Below are 16,805 nucleotides of genomic sequence, written 5' to 3'. Positions count from 1 at the left end.
GCATTATATTAGGATGTTTAGTCTACCTGCTGCTATGTTCAAACAAACAGTATTGGCATGGAAGGGTATCTATCCTATTTGTTGTACGCAAAGTCTTGTACTGCTTTTAGTTCTTTGCATCAAAGTTACGTTTTTATTAAGCTGTTAATATTCACTGCAGACTGTTTCACGGGGCCATAACATTTAAGAATGCTTTTTACTAGAAATAACTTTTTTTTTAAATCAATACCATAGTTACAACTTTAGGAAAAAACCTGACATTTGTGAATATGCTATAGAATTTAAATATAAATATGCAAGTTTTGTGTGCCTAGCTCTATTAAAGTGCCAGACCTTCTGACCTGAAGAGTCCATTCAGTTGTAGGGTTTAAGGCATCTATCTACTCACACATACAGCAATGCCAGTTAATATCTGACCAGGTGGTGTTTGCTAGTTTGTCTCAGCAGACTTTTCCCTGCTATCATCCTCAAGCTAGCTAGTTGTGCTGGTCTGATAGAAAATGGCCAGACTCCTGACCTTTCCAAGAGAGAGCTGTCGTGGTTTAGCCCCAGCCAGCAACCAAGCACCATGCAGCCACTCGCTCACTCCCCCTACCCCGATGGGATGGGGGAGAGAATCGGAGGAGTAAGAGTGAGAAACACTCCTGGGTTGAGATAAGAACAGTTTAATAATTGAAATAAAGTAAAATGGTAATGATAATAATAACAATATAATAATGATAATAATAATAAACAACGCAAGTGATGCACAATGCAATTGCTCACCAACTGCTGACCGATACCCAGACAGCTCCCAAGCAGCGATTGCTGCTCCCTGGCCAACCCCCCCCCCCCCCCCCCCCCCCCCCCCAGTTTCTATACTGCCCATGACGCCATATGGAATAGCCCTTTGGTCAGTTTGGATCAACTATTCTGGCTGTGCCCCCTCCCAGTTTCTTGTGCACCTGGCAGAGCATGGGAAGCTGAAAAGTCCTTGACTAGTGTAAGCAGTGCTTAGCAGCAACTAAAACATCAGTTTGTTATGAACATTCTTCTCCTACTAAATCCAAAACACAGTACTATGCCTGCTACTAGGAAGAAAATTAACTCTATCCCAGCCAAAACCAGGACAGAGCTCTGACACTTTACCATATTACCACCTAGAGGCTCTGAGCTGGGGGGTGATACCTGCATTTTGTTTGCATGTATATAGTTTGATGTAAAGCTGGGCATAAAAAAAGTCCATTGCTGGGTAAGGCATTCTGATAGCTTGTTAAGCATGATTAGAGCTATGTGGCTGCTTCTTTGCTGTACTGTGTAAAAATGAGAATGTGACTGGGCTCCTTCGGCTCTGTTACCCTTCCAAAGTCATTGAGAAACGTCCACTGTGTATTTGCTTTGCACGGTGCCCTGGTTGCAGGCCAGCATCTTTCTTCTTTATCGCCTTTCGTGGTGCTGCTTTCCGAGAGCTGTGTTCCCGTGTGGGCCTAGCCTCAGAAACAGGCAGTGGAGAGCTCGTCACACTCTTGAAACCATCCCAATAACATCAGAGATGTGTTTTTAACCAAGAGTTGTCTGTTCCAAAATTTCCAGCTTTGCTTAATTCAGATGTGAAAGAAGAGAGGATAAGCAGGTTCTAGCTTATCTGTAACCAGGTCAGCTTGCAAACTGCAAGCCCAGCTGAGAACAGAAAAGCTAAACTAGAACTGCTTTTGCTGAATTGCTTTTATTGAATGCTGCAGTGCTGCTGTGGGTTTTAAATCCAGTATCTAGACCAAAGTTATTAATGTACTGTGTTTCAAGCAACTTGGAAGCTGTACTACCTGCTTGTAATATTTTTAAACCTCCTAATTTGCAAGGAGGGAATATTCCTGCCTAGTTGCAAAGTAGAGAATGAAATCTGTGTTCTGACTGTCTTGAAATATCCTGCTGCCTGATAGTCTGAGCAGGAGAAACTGCTGGTAAATTGGCTTGCTTGGACAATTTGGGAATGAAGTACTGCATTTTGTGGTGTGCATTCCTACTTATCTGAATAGGAGAATCTCCGGATCTCTGCATATTTTTGCATAAAGAACAGTGCTTACGCAGAGCAGCAGGAAAGGAGTTTGCAAGGCAGCTGCCATAATCGTTTCTGTTCTGTGTTAAGGTGCTAATAGATTGCTGTGCATTTGTGCTCTCCCTGCTGTTGCTCTAATGTTTCCTTGGCTTTTTTCATAATCTTATGTAAATAATCCAGGCCAAAAAGATAAATGTTTGTTCTCTGTGTATGGGGGAAGCATAGTGTGTGTGGGAATTGCTTAGCAAGTGCATGAGAGGGATGAGTGAAGCTGCTGCAGCTTTTGAGATAGTTCAGTGTTATGTACTCACAAACAAATAATTTGCATGCGCACACAGATCTGTTCAGTTGATAATGGTTAGAGAGCAGTCCTTACACATATGTATGCTGACCTGTACATTGTGTCTTTGGCTCTGTTCATATAACTATCATCCTCTGTTTAAAAACAATGTCGTACTGAGTTAGGAATTCATCACTGTGTAGATGCTCTCTAATTCTTTTATGCTTACTTAGAGACTTTATGGAGGTTTATCTAAGTGTAAAAGCACTAAAATTGCAGTTTTGTTAAGAAGCTATTAGTTGTCTGCATTGGGCACTAATACTTAGATTTTTATTTGTAGTCCAATGTCAAAAAGGCTAATGTTAAAATCCTGAAAAATTTTGATGAAGCAATAATTGTAGATGCTGCAAGTCTGGATCCAGAATCTTTATATCAACGAACATATGCAGGGTAAGGTTCATTCAGTGTATCTCATTCTTTCTAGTTACGTGTTTCACCTCTGTTTCATTTTTGCTGTGTCCTCCTGCATGGAGAGTACGCATAAATGCAAGATGTTGCAATCTTAGTACATGTCTTAATATTTAAAAGTAAATTTATTTCAATAGGGTAATTTAACACCAATGTCATAGTGAATGTTTCTCTGACTAGAATGGCAGCCAGAAAAATATTTCCAATTGGTTTCTCTCTTTCTCCTAGTTATTATTCCTCTCTGACTCCAAAATACAGCTAAGTAGTTCCTGTTTGGGGTTGGAACAGAAAAGAATAAGCTCAGGCACCTTTGATATTGTAATGTGCAACTTCAGTTTCTCCCTACCCCCATGGCAGAGAAGGGCTTGTACTTCATTTCTTCAGCAGATTGCACAGCTATTCTGTTTAAGTTGCTCTTTGTTACAAAGCTCTTCTGCTCTGTGGATCTCATACAGAAAGTCTTTGTTTCTGTAGCTACCTTGCTTTTCTATTGCATACCAGTCTTCTGTCCTTTTAGGTACTGTAAACTATTTTCTCCCTAATGACATGTTTTTATGATAGTGTAGAGCACTTGCTCGCACTGCCTGTTGGTATTACGTGATTGAGTCATTGAAGCATTTGCCTGCTTCTAGTTTCTAGAAGAATTTTTAAGATGCACTTTGAATTCACATACGTGAGAAGAGCGGGAGATTTTTTCCCAATGTACCAGTTTTAGGTGGAAGAGGTGGTAATTGGTAAAATGCCAGTCTGCTGACACTCGAGTCTTTATTGTGATGGCTTTTTTTGTTTTCCTGACTGTTAGCTTTCCATAATGCCAAAGTTCTCTTGGTAACCTGTGTGGTTCTTTTACTCCTTCTCTCTTCAGGAAGATGACGTTTGGACGAGTCAGTGACCTGGGACAGTTTATCAGAGAATCTGAACCGGAGCCTGATGTCAAAAAATCAAAAGGTTTGCTTTCCTCTTTCTCTCCATTTCTGTAAACATCTGTAGAATTGCTCTTTTCCTTACTGCAGTCAAGATAAGCAAGATTCTTGACTCTTTCCAGATCTGTTTTTAAGCCAAATAGAGATGCTTAGGGGATCGTCCTGTACTGAGGCAAAACCCACCTCTGGCCCAGTTTCCTAGCCAAATTCTGCTTTTCTGGTCCAGCTGGACTCCTGGGAGTATGAGCAGCCTGTGGGAGTTGGAGCTGTCGATGGAACCTGGCAGGGATGAAAGCCGCTAGCAGCTGAGCTGATGATCAAACCTCAAAGATTTGGTCTCGAGATGAAAAAGAACTTCAGCTGTCCACATGCTTCCCACCCAGTTTGGGATCTGCTGTTAATGCTGCTTTTCAGCTCTGGTAAAGAGGAATGGTTCGGGCTCAGTGTCTAACGAACCATGGCTCCACGTAATCCCTTGTCTTTCATGCCACTCTTCTGTGTTCTCTAACGCCAGCAGTGCGAACCCTTCAAAAGGGTGGAAGGAATTAGCTTTTAGAGAGGTGTGCCAGAGTTTGCTAATATACCTTGCTTGCTGTTTTTTATCTCGTCTAGGGTCCATGTTTTCACAAGCAATGAAGAAATGGGTTCAAGGAAACACAGATGAGGTGTGTCGTCGTCTTTTATGTTGTCCTTGTGACTTACTTTACAGTGTAGATTAGGGAAATGAAATATTGAAGTTCTTAATCCTGGCTGTTTCTCTGAGTATCTTTCTGATGCACCAACAAGAACTGCCAGACTCTGTGTGCTAAATATAATTTGATTGCATGCATGCGTGAAACTAGTTTGATTTTTGCCAGTGCTTGCTGGTTTAGCTAATATAATGGTTAACAATGTCCTTGCAGTCAAGGTTTTTCTTACTATGGTGTTATAAGATATATCTATAATTAGGAGTGGAAGTGCTGTTGTTCTTTGGTTTTTACTGTGAAGTGACCACTGTACACGGATTAAAGGCTGCATTTTTCCCCCTTGGAGGGGCTTGGACAAGGCCCCAACAGATAGGTGTAAAAACTTTTCACTAACTCTGTTGGAAATTGCATCAGGCCATAAATATTCACAATAATTGAAGTTAATGCTGTACTTGGAAACCAGATGTATTTCCATCAAGGGAGGATACGTTTACCACAACTCAATGAGTTGTGAAGGTTAACTGTGTCTCCAAGGTTGAGCACATGAATTATGCCGAGAGGACTGTATTTTTATTTTAAGAACTTGAAGCTATCTCTGTTTTGGAATGTTTTTTTCTACGGCAGGCTCAAGAAGAGATGGCTTGGAGGATAGCAAAGATGATAGTCAATGACGTTATGCAGCAGGCGCAATGTGAACAGCCTTCGGAGAAGATTACGAAGGTAAGGGGGTGGAAAGGCTGCCTGTCTCTATCTGACTTAAGCCAGACTGTGGGAGGAGCAGAGCTCTTGCTTGCCTTCCTAGTGCATCTGAAACCCACGCTGGTAAATGTTCAAACTCCGATAGCACGATATGAAGAAACAAAGGTTGGAAGTGTTTCAGCCCACATATGATGTTGTAGGAATTTCTTAACAGACACCTGTAGTGGTTCTCCTGTGCAAGCATTAAAATTGTCTGTGTTCATTTTGAGTCTTTACAAGCTGCCTTATTAGTTAAAAGGGTGATTTGTGTTGCAGGATCAATACTGTGGTTCTATAGTTGAGTTCACACTTGCTGTTTCATGTTAATGAATACTGGTATATTTGTCCCGAGGGTCAAAAAACCTCAACATCTGGAAAGTTGTCTTGCTGGGTGTGCTAATTTACACAGTGCTGTGTCTACACTTTAAAAAAGACCCAGTAGCCCTGTCCATAGGCTAGTGGTTTAGTGCTGTATATTGTTGTTTAGCAACTTTGTTGTACAAGTCCACATTTCTCTGTTTGAACAAACAAACAAACAAAAAAACCCCAAACAGTTCTTATGCAAGAGTTGAATTTTGTGAAATAATGATGACAGCAGTTTACCAAGTTAATACCTGGTACTCCTGGCTTTCGGGCATCTGACTGTTTTAAAATTAACTTGCACTTTTTTTAATTATTGAAGGTAAACATGTGCCAAAGCCCAGTTATTAGAACTGAATGGATGGATCCATAGTTTCACTATGTGACTGTTTTCTTATTAATAAAGCCGTTATCTTGAAATTACTTGTATAATGACTTCACTTAATAGCTTGGTTGCAAATTATATAATTCCAGTCTGGCTGGATGAAAAGGTCTCTCAGCACAGTATTTAGAAATATCAAGTGGCTGCAGATGCTCTGGATTTGATTAAGTGAGTAAGGTTACAGTAATCGGAAGGTTGAATGTGGGATTAGGTTTTTCTTCTCTCTCCCAAACTCATAAACATACTTGGCTTCAACATCTTTAAACACAAAACATCTTTCTATTGAGTGATTGCCTTGGATGTTTTAGGGTAAAATGAACTCTAACCCTGTTCTTCCTTTTCTAGCTATGATTTTAGAAATGCCAGAACAGGAAATCTGGTTTTCTGCTTCAAGAATGAGCGAACTTTCTCTTTTGGTGGATTCTTTAACACAGCCAATAAAAACAAAGCACTGTTACTCCAACCGACGAAATCTCCCTCATTTATAAGGAAGAATTCAAAAGAAGCAATCCTGTACCTCCACTGTAGAGCATGAAGAAACACTTTTTCCTGTTGTATGTGGCATTCACAATAATGATGGTTTTTAAAGAGATGAAGACGCAGTTTACCAATGTGTCACTAAGAAACTGTGATCAGCTTCACAAATACTTGACCCTGTCTCAAAAAGACTTTTAAGCAAAATATCTGGAATGGGACACAAGCCACAACAAAGAGGAGAAGGTTTTGCTCTAGTTTCTAGTTCTACTACTTGTAATTTTTAAACACGTAATTGGAAAGGCCATGGGGCGTGTCCCCGACATTGGCCACTGGAGAGAAGTGAACCTGAAATGGTGAATTCATTGGCAGTGAATGACCTAAAAAGTTCTAAGTTTTATTTTTCCTTACTTGAAATAGATGCGTATTCAACTGTAAGATAAATGTATTTTACTTCATAACTACATTAACTTTGAAGGCAGCGTAGAATGATCAGGAACAAAGCCTGGACAGTGTAACTCTTCCTTGTCGAGCTCTTACACCTGCATACACAATCCCCTGCTTCCAACACAGAGCAGACTCAAAAGCCAGTCTTGCACTTCTGCAACCCTCTGCTCCAAGCCACAGCTCCGAATGCTCCACGTTTTGAGGAGATCATACCCTGTGGGCTGCTCCATTTTCTTTCTTCTCCATCCCATGAGCGAGGGAAAAAAATTGCTGCCATTCTCCATAGCTTGTTGCCCTCCAGCCAACATAGTATCTAATTCCAGATGTTTGGTCCACAAAGAAAACCAGTTTTTAATGACCTCTGGCCTTCTCCCTGACACTGTCAACACTTGCCACTTGCAAAACCTTTTGTTTAAGTAAAAAAGCCACCGTGTTACACAGCACTCCCCCCCCCCCCCCCCCGTGAATTGGTTTTGCAGGGTATCAGAAGTACTCAGTGTCTCACCATTATGTTATCACTGCATTTTTAGTATACAACACTTCTACTTTGGATTTTTTGTTTTACTCTTATGATTGCTTTTTTTTTTCCTCAAACTTGTGCAAAAAAAATCACTTTGTGAAGAACTCGAATCATCTCCAATGTTCAGAATATCTTGATTGACTAGCAAGTGTTACTCTGTTGCAATATTTGATTGTATAGAGACACACTGTATTGTCTATAAAAGAAGCAAAAAAGGCTGTGTATAGGTTTTTGGTACTATGTACCACCTCTTATTTCTTTCATGCCCCAGTATTCATGTACTTAAAACATACTATATTTAATTGTGTTTTGATTTAAAATATACAAATATTAAAATTTGTGTCAATTTTTTGTTTTGATGGGATTTGACTTTACATGGGTTTGTTGGTTTTGGGTTTTTTTTTTTTTTTTAAAGGGAGTCTTAGGGGTTTATAAAAGAAACAAACCCCTGAACAGTTTGTCCTTGGTATGTTTGCACACATTTCTTAAATATTAATGGATGATGTTAATAGCAGCGTGGTGAAGTAAGAATAATTTCTATCTAAATACTGAATAAGGAGGTGTTTTAATCACAGGACCTGTCTGAAGTTGGGCTTGGAAACAGAAGGGGCAGGGTTTGGTCCTGTAGCACAGCATTGTCCTCTGTTTCCCTGTTTCTCCCAGGTTCCTAAGTAGGAGGTGACATTGAATCCTCTTCTGTGGGGGAAAGCTAAACCCTCACCCGTTCTGCGTGCACCATGTACTCATTTTTCCACCTTGGCAGGACCCAAACTAACCAGCTGAGTGTGTTTCAGGATTACAGGGCAGGTTTGGGTACAAATATTGCTGAGGGCTGTGTTTCCTTCGGCTGCTGCACTGCCTGGGGTGGATGTGGCCAGACTGAGTGTGAGAGGCTCAGCTTATCTTGAGCTGGCTCAGTAGCAAACACCTGGAGTGCCGCAGCTCCTGGAGACTGGTAAGAAAAACATTTATCAAAAAAAACAAGGGAGAAATGGCTGCCAGGGCTCCACCTCGTTTGTGGGGCCTTTCCCTGCCCTTGGAGGGGAGGGCAGTGGGCCGGGGCCGCTGCGGGCCGGCCGGGCGGCTGCTCGGGGCAACTTCTCAAAGCTGCTGCTTCGCTTGGACAGTGGTCAACGGCTAAAGCAAGGCTTGGTTGTTGATTTGGACCCCTCTGCCGGTTTTTCATCTTCTCTCCATAAGCAGTGCTTAGATTTGACGGAGCGTTGATCTCCAGGTTACGGCTATCTGGTGCTCGCCGTGGTTGTTACTGGTTTGTGCTGGGCAGGACGGGTGATGTTGAATTTCTTGCCATGTCACAGGTTTGCGTGGCAGATTTGAGTCTCTCTCAGTGTGGGATTTCCCTCCCTCTCTGCCTGCTGTCCAGCCCAACGCGCCAGCGTTTATACGGTGAATAAACCGTGCTTGATCGCAGCCCCAGCCCTTCTCTCCTTTACCCCCAGGGGTTTCCACATGCTGCAGCTGGGTGGGCTGCAGCATTGGCTTCCTTCCTTATTGGAATGGGATAATGGGATCATTTTTCCCCGTTTTGCTGCTTTTTATTTTAGAAACGCAATAAAAAGCACCTGTGTGGTCACGACGGAAAATGCCCCGGGGCGGAGCGCGCCCACCGCGGCCTCGAACCCGCGGAGCCCCGGCGCGGCGCCGTGCCCACCGCCGGCCGCCAGGGGGCAGCAGCGTGGCGCCCGGCACCTCCCCCGCGCAGGAGCCGCTTCCGGCCCACGTGGGGCGCGAGGCACATGGCCGCGGTGAGCGGGGCCGGGGCCGGGAGCGGGGGTGGGTGCCGGGGGGGTGGGGGTGTTGGGGCGCCCCGGGGCCTCCTGACCCCCGCGGGGTTCCCCTAGGGGACTCCTCTTGCACCCCCCGCGTGGGGTCGCGGTCCCCGTAGGGCGTTTCCGTCCACGCCGGGTCCTCCCGTACCGGCTCCTTCTCCCCCACGCGGGTGCCGTTGCCCGGGGCGCGGTGCTGCGGGGCCGCCCCCCCTCCCCGGTGGGATCCCCGGCCCTGAGCCCGCTGTCCCGCAGAGCATGTCGCCGGACGAGGACGTGCAGCGGCTCCTGATCCAGTTCCGGGACGAGGCGGGGGAGTCCCTGGGCTCCCCTTTCGACGTCCCGGTCACCATCACCCCGGACAAGCTGCAGCTGGTCTGCAACGCCCTCCTGCAGAAGGTGAGACACCCTCCCCCCGCTCCCCCAGCACCCCCCGAGCCCACCCCTCGCTACCCCTCTTGCCCTTTCTCCCCAGGATGAACCGGTGCCTCTGGCCTTCTTCGTCCACGATGCCGAGATCGTGGCGTCCCTGGAGAAGACCCTGGCGGGGCAGACGGTGGAGACGGAGAAGGTCCTGGACATCGTCTACCAGCCGCAGGCGGTGTTCAGGGTGCGGGCGGTGACCCGCTGCACCAGCTCCCTGGAGGGGCACACCGAGGCCGTCATCTCCGTGGCCTTCAGCCCCACGGGAAAGTACGAGGGTCTGGTTGCGGGCGGGGGGCTCGGCCGCTGTCCCCCCCGGGAGGGCACCGCGCTGAGCCGGGCTCTTCCTCCTCTCCTCAGGTACCTGGCGAGCGGCTCTGGAGACACCACTGTCCGCTTCTGGGACCTCAGCACAGAGACACCGCAGTTCACGGCTAAAGGTGGGTGCGGGGGGGTCCTGGGAGGGCAGCTCCTGACACCCCCCCCCCCCCCCCGGGGACCCCCTGCCTGCTCGGAGGGACAAACAGAGCAGAGCTGGGGCCCTGCCCGAGCCGCATAGGCTGGGGCCGTGGCTCAGGGAAGGAGCAGCTCTCTTTCACTGATGAAGCAGAGGAAGAGGGTCTGGGCGGGAGGAACGTGGCAGCTTCCCCCCGTCTCCAGTTCTCCCTCGAGCGGCTGCGTGCTGGGACGCTGGGGACAGACGGTCACAGCTTTCCACTCACGCCCACTCGTGCTCTCTCTGCCAGGTCACCGGCACTGGGTGCTCAGCATCGCCTGGTCGCCTGACGGCAAGAAGCTGGCCTCAGGCTGCAAGAACGGTCAGGTACGTGTTGGCTCCCTGCTCCCTCGGCGTGGGGCCGGGTGCCCCGACAGCTGGGGGGTCTGTGGGGGCGTGGAGACCCTCTGCGGCCCCGTTCTGAACTGAAATGAGACCTGGTAAAGGGGCTGTGGGGGATTAGGGGCAAAGAGTTGTTTTTTCTGGGGCATGAAGGGTGTATCCAGTCGTTCTGAGCAAGGTTCCCATTCTCCAGAGGAGCTTTGCATGCGGCTGCGTCGTGGTGGTTGCAAGTAGTGTCTCTGAACTCTGCCAGGCAGCGCTCTGGCTTTGTTGCTTTTGTAGACCTCTTGCCGCTAAGTCCTGCTGTCTTGTGGCAGACGCTTTTCCGTCCACGCAGGAAAGAGTCCAGGCTTTGGACGTGGTCCTTGGCAGACGGCTCCATCACGAGGGAAGTGCCTGGAGCAAAAAAGGGTATCGCCTGGCTGAGCCAGGGCTGCTGCTTGCATGACCCAGACGTGCAGCGGCAGCCTGTTTCGCAGCGCTCCCGCTCAGACACAGCCAAATTCCCTCTTACAGGAACGCAAAGGGAGCCCTGCCCCAGCTGTGGGGCAAAATTCGTGCGCTTAAGGCGCGCGCAGAAATGCCTGGGGAAGCCAGAGCGCTCGTGGGCAATTCAAAGTGAGTCAGCAGCTTGCTGAGCTGCAGAGGGGCAGTGGCTTGCCCTGACCTTCGAACAGTCTGGGAGCAACAAGAGCGGCCACAGAGCTGCCGAGTGCTGCCATCCCACGCTCGGTGTCTGAGCGGCCGCTCGTGTCAGGCCACTGTGCTGCCAGCCCCAAGGAAATGGGCCAGGCCGCGGAGGCTCTGCCCTGGTTTGGTGCTGTCCTGGCTTTAATCTAACCCAGGGAGCCGCTTGTCCTCTGTTTCCCTGTTTCTCCCAGGTTCTTAAGTAGGAGATGACTAATGCCTTGGCTCTTTGGATGAACATTTATGTAGAGAGAGAAAAAACAAGAGAAAACCAGCATGCGTCCCACCCACAGAATCCGATAATAAGTAGCATTTAGCACGCTCTGGCTTTCATCACGCTCTGCAAACATTCACTAAGTCTCTGGCACAGAATGTCAAAGGCTCAGGCTGGCTTTTTGGGGACCTGGATCGGTTTTGAGTTGAGGCAGATATTTTTGTAGCAGCAGCAGCAGCATTTTAGGCAGAGAGGAGGGCGATCAGGTCTCGTTCTTTGTCAGCTGATTGCTGCAGGGATCTGGAAAGGCATCCAGCCCTCCCGCCCCCTCCCTTTCTGCTCCCTGCCTCTGCCAATGTAAATGCAACCCCAAGGACACCTATCCTTTCTAAATGGAGCCCAAACGTCCCTGGGATTCACATGATGTGTGTGGCCTGACGCGACCCTCTTGCTTCCTCTCTTGGACAGATATTTCTCTGGGACCCAGCCACCGGCAATCAGATCGGCCGGGTGCTCACCGGCCACTCCAAATGGATCACGTGTCTGTGCTGGGAACCGCTCCACATGTAAGTGAAGGGCTGACCCAGCCCTTCTCCTTTCCTCGCGTGGAAAAGAGCAGCCTGACCTGAAGGGCGCTGCTCCTGTTTGCCCTCCACCCATTAGGGTGCGCAGAGGGGGTGCGTGCAGGAGAACGGCCCCCAAAATGGGTCAGGAAAAACATGTTGAGCTCAGAGCCAGGAGTCCCAGCTGCTGCTCATGGACCCCGTAAGGGTGCTGGGGAAGTCACTGCCAGGCTGTGCCTCTGTTTTCCCCTGTATAAGAGAGATACTTGCCTATGAAAAACAATGTTTTCACAGTGCTGGACAAACATTTGGTATGCTCCTCCCCAGCATGCTGAGCTGGGAGCAGGAAAGCCTGCCCGCGTGGTGCCTGAGCTCAGGCTCTGCGCAGCACTCCCTTTCCGCTCTCCTGCATCCCAGTTGCCTCTGTCATCCGGTTTATTTATTGTGAGGGCTGATTAACTGTGCAATCCCCTTATCCCTTCGATCAGCTAAAGCTCCGTCTGGGAAAGATGGGTGGAGAGGGACAGTTGTGGCCAATAATCCAAGACATGATAGAAATAAATAAATAAAAAGAAAGAAACCGGGCCCCTTCAGAGCAGAGCCCTGCAAATTGAATTTGCCAGTAGGAAACTCCAGCTATTTGCAAACAATTAACTCGATTAGCAAAAACTGATTAGAACGGAGGTTGAGGAAGTGGAGAGGAGGGAGATGACCCTGCCAGGGCTCCGCTCCTCTGTCTTCAGCCAGCTGTGCCCGCTGCTCGGTTCCTGCACAACAGGAGGGGCCATGCTCTTCCTCACTGCTGCTGGTGCCAGGGACCGCTTCCTTTGCCGTTAAAACCATGTGCAGCGATAAAGATGTCATGCAAAGGACAGGGGGCTGTGGCTCCCCTGTCCTTGCTGGGTTTGTGGCCAGCTGCTGCCAGATGTGTTCAATTTGCCCCTCCAAGCCACGTGGACAGACACTGCTGCTTTCAGTCCTGCCAGCACAGCGGCACTCTGTGTCCACAGGCTGGCACGTTTCCTGCTGGAGGCGAAGCATGGCATAGGCAAGGGAGCTTTCGGCGCGTTGCCGTTGCTGCCGGTCTGCGCTGCCTGCGTAAGGCAGACTGATCTCCCTGCCCAGGGCTCTCCCCAGCCAGTGCCCGGGGAAGGTGCCAGTTTGCGGTCCCCTTGTTAGCCAGCGGGTTAAAGCTGGCTCCTGTGCAAACAAGGTCACGGCCAAGGGCTCAGGTGCTGGGTTTACCCTGGATTGATGCTTCCAGCGTGCAGCCCAGGAGTCGGTTTGGAGGGAAGCATCTGTCTGCCTCTCCCCTGCCTTGTGGAATCTTGTTCTTTGTAGGTCAGCACTCTGCCCCTGCCCGGCCTCTCTCTGATCTTAAGCCAAAGAGAAAGTTGTCTTTTATTGACTTCTGGACCCTTGAATCCTCTGGGGCTGATAGGGGGAGAGCTTGGTGGAGGAGCTGTGTGCGCTGTGCAATTGGATTTGATCTTCTTTTTGCCCAGAAACCCGGAGTGCCGCTACCTGGCAAGTGCCTCCAAGGATGGCAGCATCCGCATCTGGGACACGCTGATGGGCAGGTGTGACAAAATCCTCACGAGCCACACGCAGTCAGTGACGTGTGTGAAGTGGGGGGGTGACAGCTTGCTCTACTCCTCCTCCCAGGACAGGACCATCAAAGTCTGGAGGAGCCAGGACGTAAGTGAGGCAGGCAGCCCTGGGGCTGCTGGCGAAGGGGGCCAGACTGCTCTTTGTCTGCTGGACTGCTTTTTGAAGAGCTTTGTCTGCTCTTCCTGGCACAGCTTGTGCCCTGGAGAAAGGAGGTACAGAGTGGGTGCTGTATCCTCTTGACCTGTCAGAGCCTGTTGCTTAACACCATTTGGAAGGGGTAGCTGTTGTACAATGTTTTCATCCCTAAAAGCATAAAATGGGGCTAAAAGCTGGAAACATCCCTGGATTGACCTGTGCTGGTGGGTTCCTTGCAAGGACCTGTGGGAAACTGGTTCCTGAAGCTCAACAGTGTTGTTTCTTCCCTGCTAAGCCTGGCTACAGTCCTGCCTGCAGCTGGGGCAAGAGGGTTTGGCAAGTTTAGGGTTGGTCCTCGCGGCCCAGTGGGTCTGGTGGGTCCTGCGTGGTCTGGCTCTGTCCTGCCCATCCCTCTCTAAGCGGGTGGTTTCGTTTCCAGGGGGTCCTCTGCCGCACCTTGCAGGGCCATGCTCACTGGGTGAACACCATGGCCCTTAGCACCGACTACGTTCTCCGCACCGGTGCCTTTGAACCTGCTGAAGCCACCATCAACCCACAGGATGTAAGCGGCTCCTGTAAGTGCAGCACCCATGTTGTGGGCTGGGGGGAAGCGGTGGGGAGGATAGCGAGGAGACCTCATGTCTCTTCTTAATGCTGCCATGAGCCAAAGCAATCTTGAGAGCTAGGAGCAGGTCCTGTGCCGGTGTCGGTCATGCTGGCAGCCATGGTCTTCCTTGCCCATGCACAGGGTCGAGCAGTCTGGAGGATGGGAAGGCCACTCTGTTTTCAAGGGCTTTTGCTCCCAGTATCGCCCTTGGCAAAGAGAAAGTGGGTGAACGGTCACAAATGCGTCTGGTTGGCCCACAGAGCCAGGATTGGAATTGGCATCACAGGGTTATAAAGTTCCCTTTCATCTAAGGATTGCAAATCTCTTAGTTCCCCTCTCCCTTTCCCTCTTTCAGTGGCAGAACTGAAGGACAAGGCACAGCAGAGGTATGACCAAGTCAGGGTAAGTCCCTTTTGTCCCCACTGTCATTTCTAACACTAGTACTGGTGGAAGCAGTAAACGTGCACAGTTGGCTGTTGACCCCAACCTTGGTGTGCTTGCAAGCTCTCCACGCCTGGCTTGTACAAGACTTGGGCTCTTTCATCCCTTTCTCAGGGCCAGGAACCAGAAAGGCTCGTCTCGGGGTCAGATGATTTCACTCTGTTTCTTTGGAGACCAGCAGAAGACAAGAAGCCGCTGGAGAGAATGACGGGCCACCAGGCATTGATTAACCAAGTCCTCTTCTCACCAGACACCCGGATAATAGCCAGTGCTTCCTTTGACAAGTCCATAAAGCTCTGGGATGGTAGGACAGGAAAGTGAGTTGGTTTGTTCTGTTACAGAGGTGGTGCTCGTCTGGGGCCTGTGTAATGCACAGGTTACACAGAGATGGGCCCTAATGTCGTTGCCAGCAACTCCCTGGTGTGTTCAGCATCTCTGTAGCCTGAACTCATGCAAAGTAATTCTGCTGCCTCTGTCTCTCTCTGCTCTTGGGAAGTCCCTTGTCCAGCTCTTCTTGTGTTACGGGGTCTGTCCTTGGCCGGGTGCGTGCAACCCCACTGTCACCCAGCCACGGTGCTGCCTAGCACCCGTGAAGCACATGCTGCCTGCTGCAGGGTCAGTTCTCCGGGGCAGGAGCAGCTGTGGTGGGATGGGATGTTCCACTTGGCTGATCTCCTGAAGACGTGTGCATTGCACACTGTAGACTGACCCAGTTTAAGCAGTTCCTGTGCCGGAGAACAGCTTGTTCTGGACGGTGCAAATTCTTGTAGTTACAAGTGGTGCTGTTGGTGTTTGGATGCTCCTGTAGTCTAGCTTTTAATCTTCAGCTGGAGTATTGGTGAGCTCTCAGGGGCAGCGGTCCTTCCCTTGTTCTGCCTTTATACTGATGAGCTTGGGTTTCATGTCAGTAATTTTAACTAAATTTAACTAAATGGTCCTTCTAAATCCAGGCTGCTCAGCCAGAGAGAGGAAGGACACATCTGTACAGTAAGCCTGTAGCGTTGCCCGCTGGATAAGGGTTTCTTGGCAGAGGAGCCGAGAGGAAGAGCTGTCCTCTAGAAGGCTCTGAGCCCATCCAGGAGGGTTTTTAGACAGACTGAACCATGTATGGACACTGTATGGCAATTGACTGCCTTCTGTGTGCTGGCTTAGGGTGTGCTGGGCATCCTGTGACTGTGCTTGCTTGCTCACAGGTGGAGAAGAAACATGAAGGCTGGGCAAGGGCAGGTTTGGAACAAACCCAACTGCCTGCTCCTTCTTCATGCGTCTTCCGCACCAGGTACCTGACATCGCTGAGAGGGCACGTCTCGGCTGTATATCAGATCGCCTGGTCAGCCGACAGCCGCTTGCTGGTGAGCGGGAGCAGTGACAGCACGCTGAAGGTCTGGGATGCCAAGATGAAGAAACTGGCCATTGATCTTCCCGGCCATGCGGACGAGGTGAGGTGTCTGGTCAAGCTGAGGTGTTTGAGAGAGGCAGGAATGACTCCTTCTCCCATGACGGCAGAAGTAACTGGGTCTTTCCCTAATACTAGGTGTATGCAACGGATTGGAGCCCGGACGGACAGAGGGTAGCAAGCGGAGGGAAGGATAAGTGTTTGCGGATGTAAGTAACCTGTTGTCTATCCATAGAAGTTGTCATGGCCACGCTGTGGAGACCTGCATGGTTAGGGTATGATCCCTGCTTGCAGAGAGCATGGCACTGGGACAAATTCCAGCCCGGAGACCTGACCTCCCTTGGAGCAGGAACCGCTGCTGTCCCCTGGATGATGACTAGAAAGCAGAATCCCTCCACCTGAGCAGTCAGTGGTGAAATTTGACTCAGATGTTTTGGCTTTTGGAGAGGGGAAGGAACAGTTGCACCAGTTTGTCAGACCCTTCCTTTCTCACCTTCCTCCGTCTCCCAGTTATGCAGACAGACAAATTCCTGGTTGCCATTTGACCACGGCTGATAAAGGAACCCGGTCCCGAGGCCCGCGCTGTGCTGCTCTTGTATGGTACCTGCTGGGCTGTGTGGCAGCGCTGGTGCTGGACCACAGGGACACAGCGGCTCTTTCCGTTTGCAGATGGCGTCGATAGGAGCAGCGACACAAAGCCGCCGGTCCTGTCCAAAGCTGGCCTGCCCTCGGCGCAATGTGCCTGGAAGATCTGTGAGGCGATAGATGACGGAGGCTGACCCGAGCACGA

General features: G+C 49.5%; 2 protein-coding genes across 3 annotated transcripts in view; both read left to right on the top strand.

Moving 5' to 3' along the window:
- AKAP10 (A-kinase anchoring protein 10) overlaps positions 1 to 7,232 on the top strand; it is a 20,834-nt gene extending 13,602 nt beyond the window's left edge. Inside the window, exons 11-15 of one of the 2 annotated variants that reach the window (XM_075720333.1) lie at positions 2,656 to 2,765; positions 3,649 to 3,731; positions 4,319 to 4,371; positions 5,017 to 5,112; positions 6,218 to 7,232. In XM_075720333.1, coding sequence (XP_075576448.1) covers positions 2,656 to 2,765; positions 3,649 to 3,731; positions 4,319 to 4,371; positions 5,017 to 5,112; positions 6,218 to 6,223 — 348 coding nt within the window. In that variant the 3' untranslated portion in view covers positions 6,224 to 7,232. The other variant, XM_075720332.1, reaches the window with a different exon arrangement.
- On the top strand, positions 6,653 to 16,805 carry NLE1 (notchless homolog 1). Its single transcript, XM_075720101.1, has 13 exons — positions 6,653 to 6,702; positions 9,220 to 9,499; positions 9,576 to 9,793; positions 9,884 to 9,963; positions 10,270 to 10,346; positions 11,731 to 11,828; positions 13,331 to 13,523; positions 14,011 to 14,146; positions 14,534 to 14,580; positions 14,734 to 14,936; positions 15,899 to 16,058; positions 16,154 to 16,224; positions 16,685 to 16,805. The coding sequence occupies exons 1-13, from the start codon at positions 6,653 to 6,655 to the stop codon at positions 16,695 to 16,697; spliced, it is 1,626 nt and encodes a 541-aa protein (XP_075576216.1). The 3' UTR covers positions 16,698 to 16,805.

This window comes from Pelecanus crispus, chromosome 12 (assembly GCF_030463565.1).
Source record: "Pelecanus crispus isolate bPelCri1 chromosome 12, bPelCri1.pri, whole genome shotgun sequence".
Classification (NCBI taxonomy): domain Eukaryota; kingdom Metazoa; phylum Chordata; class Aves; order Pelecaniformes; family Pelecanidae; genus Pelecanus; species Pelecanus crispus.
The sequence above is the reverse complement of the archived record's forward strand: the minus strand, read 5'-3'. Positions and strand labels throughout refer to the sequence as shown.

Coding starts and splice junctions, on each gene's coding strand:
- NLE1 (XM_075720101.1), top strand. CDS start 6,653: ATGGGGCGTGTCCCCGACATTGGCCACTGGAGAGAAGTGAACCTGAAA. Junction 11,829..13,330: donor TGCTGGGAACCGCTCCACAT/GTAAGTGAAGGG, acceptor CTTTTTGCCCAG/AAACCCGGAGTGCCGCTACC. Junction 14,581..14,733: donor AGAGGTATGACCAAGTCAGG/GTAAGTCCCTTT, acceptor TCCCTTTCTCAG/GGCCAGGAACCAGAAAGGCT.